Source organism: Scatophagus argus, chromosome 7, assembly GCF_020382885.2.
Source record: "Scatophagus argus isolate fScaArg1 chromosome 7, fScaArg1.pri, whole genome shotgun sequence".
NCBI classification, from domain to species: domain Eukaryota; kingdom Metazoa; phylum Chordata; class Actinopteri; family Scatophagidae; genus Scatophagus; species Scatophagus argus.
The window spans coordinates 18,178,901-18,189,310 of NC_058499.1; the positions used below are offsets into that span (position 1 = coordinate 18,178,901).

General features: G+C 41.8%; 1 protein-coding gene across 1 annotated transcript in view; it reads right to left on the bottom strand.

Annotated features, from left to right (window-relative positions):
- Positions 1-6,646, bottom strand: part of btbd11b (BTB (POZ) domain containing 11b) — a 61,131-nt gene extending 54,485 nt beyond the window's left edge. The window contains exon 1 of the mRNA XM_046395094.1: positions 4,962-6,646. Coding sequence (XP_046251050.1) covers positions 4,962-5,814 — 853 coding nt within the window. The 5' untranslated portion in view covers positions 5,815-6,646. The remainder of the gene's footprint in view (positions 1-4,961) is intronic.
- Positions 6,647-10,410: the final 3,764 nt, after the last annotated feature.

Below are 10,410 nucleotides of genomic sequence, written 5' to 3' on the forward strand. Positions count from 1 at the left end.
TAAGTCCTTTTTTTTTTTTAATGGCATCACAGAATGGTGCTGTCTTTTCTGTCTGCTTACATTAATTCTTGTGTATATGTTTGTGTTTATTATGTATGGTAACCCTAGACACATTCACATAGTGGCTGACTGACATCGCATGTCAGTAATGATTAACAGTGTGCAACTGAAGGGCATGAGAAAAGAGGCTGGTTACAGGAGAAAGGAAAGACACCATATCTGCCACAAGCGCTGCCAACCGGGATCAGAGTTAACTGTATTCTATCACCTGTCTCCTCTTAATCAACTGAAGTAAACTTGGCTGCAGCGCACCCTGGTCGTACCAGACTCCATGTCACATCAGCAGTTCCACTCCAAAACTCGCAATTAAAACCAGATCTGCTTCTGGGCCATGTGTGACTCTGTGCATGTGTGTGTGTTTCCATCTCTGTGTTTCTGAGTCTGTCTGTGTGGCTTGCTGCCTTATATGCCCAAGGGTATGCTGCTGTGTAAGGGTTTCCCTAGCACAGATATGCTATATCTCACTTGCAGACATAATGGGCACTGGTCTCCACTGGTACAGAGTGGTACCACTTCAGACCGCACTCATTCCTGTCTGCGTGCCTTCCCCACAGCATGTGTGCACCAGGCACCGACCTCGCACTGCAATGCTGACAACTGGATGAGGAACAAAAGGCCTGTGAATGAAATTTAACCTATACTCCCTCACCCCTGCACACAACTCACAAAACTCAGAGACCTGCATGGTTTCTGTACTGGAACGACTATGCATTAGCAGCACTGACAGCAAAGAGTGTTTTCCATGCAAGAAAAAGTAATAGTGAAGAGAGAACAATACCGCAGAGCAGCACGCCCAGTTGTTCAAATGATATCAAATTACCCCTCAAAAAGGGATATATTTCACATGCTACTCCACAAAGACACAAACTATGGCTACACTGAATTTCTACCAAGAATCTGAGAGTCTCTTTCAACCAAACCAGAACTGGTGATTGTTGGACAGACCAACCAAGATGTTTCTGTCAAGACTGAATGAAATGTATTTAGCATTAAGCTTGTCTTATTTCAGTTAAAGAGAGAAACCTGAATCATCCTGAAGAAGATGTATTAAAGAAAACAGCTATAAATATTTCCTTTCTTGTGAGTTTATTTATTTTATTAGACTAAAAAAAAGCTGAGAGAGCTTGTGGAATGTTGCAAACTCACCATTTTAACTTCACTTTAATAAGATGTTTACATGCTCTGTAGAACTGAGGGGAAGTGCAATGTTGCATCCTCTTTGGGTTTGTCACTCGGAGAGATCATATTACAGTGTCAGTCAATAAAGATAAAAATATTGATTATAGCAGCTTTATATATGTCATATTTACACACTGGTTTAAGGCAACCTGGCAGGGAGTTCCAGAAATAGTTTGCTAAAAAATGTGCTGTTATTAATATATTAATATATCAGCATTAAGTCATGCATGTTTTCCACCTGTCCATATGATAAAACAAAATAGGCCTGGAATTGTAATGTACATTATTTAAACTTGTTTTAAATGTCTTTAGGCTGAAAACCAGCTCTGCCCAGACCTGAAAGTCATCTCACACCTAAAGTGTTATTAGAGAATCGTCCTCAGGGTGGTACATATCCCTGAGTGCTGGATGTCATTTTCCACAAGATTTTCTGTGACATGTACACATTGTTACGAAATCAAAGAATTGCTGTGTTTCTGTGTCTAGTGGGAGCCATAAGAAATATCCCACCATATAGAGCAGTTTCCTGTCCTGACAGGATACCACAGTCGAAGAAGGGAAATCCAACACCCACTTGCAAATAACACTGAGTCAGACATGGTGAGAGGAGCTCCTGACATCTTGATGTATGTGTATATGTGTGGGAGTGTGTGTTTTGGACTTGTGTGTGGGAGGCCTGCCATATGCTTAATGTGCCAATGCAGAACTATGAGGTGCAGCAGGTGAGAACAGACATTATAGCACAGGGTAATTACGGATCCGGTGTTGAGGCCAAACATGTCAATCCACGAAATAACCAAAAAAAAGCTTCTTTTGCTCTAGCTTGTATAAAATTATGAACTACAAAGAAATAAATCCATTCATACCAATACTAAACATACAGTATATAAAAACCTAAAACTACAGAACTTCGTATTGTTGTTGAAATGCCTTTCTTTTCTTGATCATTCTTGAGGGTTTAAATACAAATACACATATTAGTATTCTTACTGTGAGTTGTAACTCGTACCAAGAAAGGCTTTCCCAAAATGTCAACATATTGCCTTAACCTTCTGTGGAAGGGGAAAAACCCAACCAAATCACTACCTTATTGAATTTATGACAGTACAAAAAATTAAATCAGCTTTGGTGGAAGCGATGCAATAAAGATATCCATAAAGGCCTCCTGACAAAGCTGGGTTACCAGCCTTAGCATAATATGGAAAAATCACCTCAATTACTCCCACTTGACAGAGAGAGATAGAGAAAATAGATGGAGCAATATGGAGGTTCAATTTGGCAGGCAGTGGCTCACTTAAGGTCGACTCATCCTCAGATTGACTGGTTGTTTGGTTTTACTGCAAAGACAACAAATGATGTGGCTTTGTCTCGGCCTTATCTGTCACTGCAGAAAGAGGATATCTTGAGGTTTATACGTCCAGCACTGTCACAATAAGAAATGTGGTGGAAGACAAAATCTTCCACAGTATGGTCCTTTCTATATTTAGTCAACCAGTTATCATCTGACACCTCAACAGATGCACAGCTATACCATCTGTAAACCTATTAAATCTGTATTAGTTAATTTTTCAGCCGCTAGGGGGCAGCAGAACCATGAACACAACACAGACATATTATCACTTTAAGTTGATATAGGCAGTGTTGGTGGGGGGTCAAAATAGGTACATTTATAGCCGTGCGTATTTGGCCTGCCAAATATTTTATGTATGCACTGAATGTCCTGAAACTGTTATTTTTTGCCACTTGGAGAGAACAAAAACAAGCTGTGGAAACAGCACTGACATATTATTCCACTTTAGGTTGATATGGCCTATGTACTAGCAGAATGTTGTCTATTTACACGTACACACATCCACACTGGTGTCTCTTTAACCAGTAAATGATCCCCTATGTCCACCAGCTAGTTGTTGCGAAAGTGGTGAATATAATTAGTTGTTAAGCATGCGGTAGCGGGTGTTCAGTCAGAAAGTGGTGAGAGTGAACCAGAGTAAAAAAGTTGTGTGCTTGAATACCACAACAATAAGTAAAATAGCATCTCTTCACATTACAAATAGCCATTCCATGCATTGTTTTGAGAAAAATGTAGATTTTAGCCATTTGCAAAGGAATTTTCATTCTAGTAGTAACTACTTAATGAACTACAAAATGCTCAGTAACACCAAGGGCTTCATGCACTATGCCACTTTCCTAGCCCTGAGCCTTACCTCCATATTGCACATGCTCCAGACATTTTTCTTGCATCTCATCCTATTCACCGGTCCAATGCACCACTGCACACTCACCATACCTCTTCTACAGCTGGAGCCCCAGCCCGATTGGCCTCAGAGTGTACAGCCTGACTGAGTATTGACATATAATACTGTATAGTATGTGCTCATATTGTAAACTCTGATGTTACATTGCAGTCTCTTTGATTGTCTTGGCATTTTTGCACTGTGTGTCAACAGCAATATAATGGTACTATATGTTGTCATGACTACAAACAAACGCACATTATGTGACTCTGTTATTGATTGTGCAACTGCAGCCTTACAGTCATGTAGTTATAACAGTGAAATTAAGTGCTCCTCTCATGATGTCAGGATTCTGTTGGTGATTCATCAATACCGTCAGAGTCTCTATAAGTTTCTGTGTGCCCGTCTGTCTGTTTTTCGCTCCCTTACTCTAGCTCAGTTTTATTCACATCACTCTGCATAATGCATGATAGCACATAGGTCCCCCAAGGCCTTTCATTACGTAAACCTGTTGCAAGAGGAGCCACGGTAGCACTTTTACAACATCCATCAAAACAGGGGCAAAGCATGTGTTAGGCTGGTTTGTGATGTATTGCTGGTTAAGCGACAGTGAAGTCTGAATACAATTGCACTTACTTTCAAAGAATACAGCAAAAGGTATTTCTTAACGCTTGGAGACCTGATGTGAGAACTACACGGGAAGGTATTGTGCACACCAGAAGCAGCAGATGTAGCCCTACACAGGAATGAAAGGCCTCCTTCCTCTTCGGGTGAAAAGAATAAAACTCACCTCTGCAGGGCATCACTGTAGGATACCAATAGGGAGAGCCCCTTTCAGTAGAAGCTCTCAAAGTGAGGCATTAAGCCCTGGGATATGAGGCCCTGCTTCATCACTTTGTGCATTAACAAAACAGCCACATACAGTATAAGAAGCGTATCAGAGAGTTAAATTTGCATAAAAAAACTGAACAGAGAGCAGAAGAGGCAAGCTGGCCTTAAGAGGACCACTCTTTCCCATCCTGACCTACTCAATCAGCCATCAGCTGCCTGCAGCTTCTGCAGCTCCCCTGCAATCTGAGAAAAGGCAGCACCATCTCAGCTCCAAAAATGCTCTTTTACTGATGTCTTTGAATTACAGTTGACGGTCACTCAACAAGAGGGAGAGTGAAAGAATGGGGTGTACGGCCTTTTCATTTCAAAGATGGGAGGAATCTGAGGAATCTGTCGCCCATAATTGTGTCATTTATGGTACAGGTGAGACTTGTTTGGATCAGTATCACCAAGGCCTACATACATAAATATAATCGTTTTGAGTAAATCCAAATCAGACACCTTAACCTTGTTGTACTGATGTAAATATCCACTGCAAGATAAGCAGTGGGGACACTGTAAGTGACATGTTTTTAAAATAGACCTCTGTGTATGTGTAGTAAAGGTATGAAATGGGGACTAACCCTGTTGCATGGACCCACAGTATTCCTAACTCACCGCTTGAATTCTTCCCACAGATCAGGTGTTGCCAGGAGAGCAGAGACCCCCATATCTCTGCATCACTGTTGACGGCCTGCTCCAGGGTCTCCACAGTGAACTTGGGGATGCCGTTATCCCGCTCCAGCAGCGCACTGCGCAGCACCCGCGCGTACACCTCGCGGAAGAGGCTCTCCATGCACGCAGCCAGGTAGATCGCGGCGTGCTCGTGGATCCTCACCGCAACCCTGCTGTCGACCATCCACCTGAAGAACTTCCCCACGTTGAAGATGAGTCCGCAGCGCTCCGACTTTCCGCGGCTGAACTTGTCCTCTTCTGTGCTCATGTTGTACAGGGACAAGGCACTGAGGGCCGCGCTGATGCAGTTCATCGAGACCGTCCAAGACAGTACGATCTTCATGGCACTTTGGATCTCATATTTGGTGCATTTGGCGTAGCGCAGACTCAGGCGCTGCGCTTCCCTGCTGACCCTGACCAGGGCCCGGCTCACCATCACCGAGAGCCTGTGCAGGACGTCCTGCGGGGGGGTCGGTAGGCTCATCTCCTCGTCCCTGCTCAGTGCGCTCGCCACTTCCCCGAGACTCCATGGCACATCCTCAAGCTCGGGTAGTTTAGCGCACTGCCCGGTGCTCTCCAGGATCTCGGCGTCTTCGACCAGGACCGTGTTAACAGTGTCCAGACTGTTGTGTCGACTGTGCATCGAGTCCGTTAAATGCCAGTGATTCCCCCCATGTGCCTCTGAGCAGCACAGCGACGCACTGGAAGATCTGAAGGAGTCGGCGGCTCCACCATAACCCGAGTCAAGCGTCAAATCCTCCAGGGTCCTCGCTACTGTCTTACTACTCCTTGCCATAACTGCACTTCATACTGTAAAAGAGGGCTTGGGAAAGTGGAGGAAAATTTTCGAGACGGTGGAGTTTGGATGCGCACGCGCCTTGCACAAGCTCCTGCCGATAAATATTATTGTTTTTCAGGAAAATTCCATCCAGTGGTTCCGTATAAAGTTAAGGAGTAGTATGTCACTACAGTGCATCAACAGTCACACAGTGCCGTACCAGCGCAGTGCTTGACAGATGGAGGCGGGCCGGTGGAGAACCAAGAACAGCTGTCAGCCAATGGACTCTCGGGATGAAGCAGCAAAGAGTTTTAATTGGAGGATTGCTTTAGAGGATTAATAAAAAGTCACTGATGTAGCCCATAATAAGGTTTGTTAATAAAAAGGCCATGTAAACACTGAGCATAGTGCTTGTTTAATTCTCCATAGCTTACTTGTAGGGAAATTGAATTTTTCCAAAGTTTGGAATAGCTTAAATGCAGAAAATGTTAAATGTCTAAGACAGATTGCAGTAAATAATAAATCACATAAAACAGAAGTAGCTGCTTTTACATAACTATGTTCAGCCAACAAGCCCTCCAGAGAATCGAGCTTTACAGATATTTTCTGAGTGTCCATGTCTGATCGTAACATGACTCAAGACCATTAATAATAGATTGCATGCATAATGTATCCTTCTCTGTTCCTCTGGAGGAGAACTCATCGAAAAGATCCACATTACTTTCAAGGTCATTAGCTGGGATCATTCACAGGGACTGTCTAACCTAGCCATTTTGTGAAATCTGAATGAATCCTTGTCCATCTTAAATGAAAGCCCCGATGGGTGCAAGTGCAATAAAAAAGATGGTAGAAATATTCTTTATTCCCAGGCAACAGCAGTCTGATATTTTAGGAGTCAGATAGTTTAAGTTAAATGTACTGGAAACAACTTAAGTCATCCTGTAATACTGACACAGCCAATTCAGCAAGAATATCTGTAAAATGTGTAGACCCAATGCGAAATTGTCTACAAGGCAGAAAAACAAATCTAATCTGGTAGTTCAAAAAAAAAAATTACTCCATGATCTGGTTTGCTTTCAGATCTCTGTGGCTGTGGATGCTTTACCTCTGAGATGCAGCGAGACTGTGGCTTCAGGATTTGGCAGCAGGTTGGATGTCTCTCTGGAGCAACAGTGAACCCTGGTGTTGTGCAGTCAAACTTCGGTTTATTTGTCAGGGGAAGGGCTTAAATTCCCTTATGATACAGAATTTCAATGAATGTTAAAAAATTACGTACACTGACACATTTATTTCTCAATGTAAAATTCCCGACTGTTAAATAGACAAATGAAATTTTGTTTATATTTTACACAGGGAATCAACCCTTTTCATTGAAATATTTATAATACTTATATACAAATAAATAAATTGATTGCTGAATTCCAGTTGCTTCACTTTTAAGGTCCTGGCTTTGTATATGCAGGGCTCACTGTTGTGGCTTACTGGGACACTTGAACAGAGACACACCTCCTTTCCCTATTGCGTCAAAATGTCTGACGTCTGTTAACATATTACATACATGGAGTGATGTTTGAATATTATGCATATCCATTACAAACACATATGCATGACAGACTGAAGGTCATACAAGAGGAAGACAAGCAGAGAGTGCAGGATCAGTGAAAGAAAATCAAGGATTATAAAATGTCAGTTCTCGCTCTCCTCGGAGCTTAAGCAGAATATCCTCAGAGAATGATACAGTAGGATGAGAGAGGTCAGACACACACAAGACATTAGAGGTGAGAAGGGATGGATTTTCAGTAGCAGTATCCATGAGAAATATCCTGGACGATTGAGCGGATGGTCAGGACTGACTACCTTCAAATGACCATGTCCTCCATCTCCTGGTATTGTCACACAGTTTGTGAGACTGTCACACACATGAAGCCAGGTCTTATTCTTACAAGGAAAAAAGAGCGAGATTTGGCTTCCTAACAGTAATGTCTTCTTTCTACAGGTTCAGAGAGAGACAGAGATATTGATTGATTTTAATCATATTAATTTATCTCTGTAACCTCAGTTTTCTCTGTGGCAGCCCCGGCCTTAAAAAAAATCCTATAATGTTGGGTACCAAGTAATTTTGGAAAATCAATTATTATGAAATTAAAGTAGACTATGTAATTTGGTTATACAGCTCATCTTGAAGGTCATTTATATAGGCCTAGAGGATATTTTAAAATTACAGTTTCATGCCTATGTCAAATGAATCTTACTAGCCAAGGGAAGGCTTTAGTCAAACTTAATTTACAAGGAGCAGCAGTCTAAGGGAGCACAACTGAGCGAATGAGGTAATTAAAACAGATGATTTGGTGGCAAAACCCCTTTTCTAGTGAAAAACTCATCAGGCAGCACCAGCCAAATGACCTGTTTGCCACGCCACATAAAATGTCTTAACAACTAAAATTTGGTAGACATCTTAACCATCTGAATAAAATGTGTCATCATGATGTTCAATTGTAAAATATTTTGGTTTTATGACCAAATACCTATAAAGGTAATGACATTCACATCATGCGGTGCTTTGGGTTCAAGCTAACACACTAAACTGAGATGGTGGACATGCCGTGACATACAGGCTACCTGTTAAAAAACAACGTGTTAGAGGTACAGTTAGAAGGACTTTGGCAGAAACTGAATAGAAATATATTTTTATTAGCGTATTAGCCCTTTAAAACTTTTAATATCTACTTCCAGTCTGTCTAATGTACCATCATACAGAGAAATGGAGAGGTAAGCTGGTTGCAATCTGCAGCCTCACCACTAGGTGCCACTAAATACTATAAACTGGACCTTTAATACTGTCTTTGTGAGCAAAAGCTAAATTTGTGAGCAAATGCTAAATTTTAATTTTAGCATGTTAGCATGCTAAAATTAACATTTAGCTTAATTCAGTTACATGTACATCATTTTACATAGCTTATCATCAAATGAACTTGGGACACTGACTGAACAAATAATGGACAGTACAGTTGCAGCCTGCTCTTGGTGCTATGGTCACACATTGTCCAAAGTTGTGACTGCTCTCACCAAAGCAAATAAAAACCTTGATAGATGTGATGAGGGGATTCCAAAGCCTTTCAAAAACAACTCTTGACTGAGACTGCCATCTGGAGTCCACTTGCAAAACCACATGCAGCTACAGGTTTACTTCAGTGCATTATTCCCCAGTGAAGTTTGCAGAAGTACATGCATCTGAACACGATGAATACCAGGTGCTGGACAGAAGTAGGCCTGCAAGTAAAAACTATTATTCTCTCCATCTGATGTGCCAGGCACAAACCCTTCTTCAGACATGAAACACACCATACCTGTACAGAGGGGTCACCTGACGAGTCATGTGACTACATAAATGAAAAAGAAACAGACAAAAGAGTAAACGTGGCAAGTACAATTGTGCATCCTATACATCCTACCTTTTTTGGATCTACACTTTGAACACTCTGCTTATGGCTATTTCTGTAGTGTACACTTTTGTCAGCCTCCTCTATTTCAGCAGGGGTGTGTGTGGAGGTGTGTGTACATGGACTTATGATATACCCTGTGTTTTCATGATTGCTTAGATGCTGATTGATTCTGATAGATTTTCAAGCTTGTGGGTATGTAGGCTGCTTCTTTTGTTCAGTGCTGTGGTATTGTATCACTGTCTTTGTATATTACCAGCTTTTCAGATTAGCAGAGGCACCTCTAAATTAGCTAGCATATTCCTTTTTCTGTTTTCTTCTTGTTATTGCATTATATTATGACAGTTCATACCTGACGCTCAGGTAATGCAATATTCAAGTTGCTCTAATTAAGCTCCAAGGCCTTTGACCTTACAGATAAGTATATATTTACAAAATAGTTTTGTACATTTCTTCTGTATATATGTGCACTGTATACGTGGTGTTTTTGTTTTGGTGACTTGATTGCATTTCTGCTATGTTTGTTTAATGTGCTGAGTAACTTTTTCTCCTCTCTATACCAAAATTATCCACCCTGTTTATCCGTCAGGGTTGCGGGGGGGGCTGGAGCCTATCCCGGCTAACTACAGGCAGGGCAGAGTACTCCTCTCCAATCACAGGGCTGACAACCACACACTCTCACACCCACACCTTGGGACAATATAGAGTAGCCAGTTGTGGGGGGAAGCACCTGAAGCACCCGGAGAAAACCCACGCAGCCACTGGGAGATCACAGAAGAGCCCGGGTTTCGATCCCAGATACCGGGATTCGAACCTGGAACACTCTTTCTATGAGGTGGCAGCGCTAACCACTGCACCACCATGCTGCCCACCATAAAATCATGATGGTTTATTTTGATGATCCTGTTATGGTATATGCAGGAGGTGTAAAAGATATTAAATAATATACTAGACATTGCACTTTGCATCAGTTGCAAGGTTTACTATTCTATGTGCTTCTTTCTCATTTTTGTAGTCATATGACCTTTCAGGTGACCCCTCTGTACAGGTGCTGGTGTGGTGTGACATTTATTTCATGTCTGAAAGAGGGCTTTCACCTGAAATGTCCTGTGGAGGGAAGAAATATTCATGGGAGCATTATCTAGTGTTTGGACTCCATTTTTCCCATTTTTAG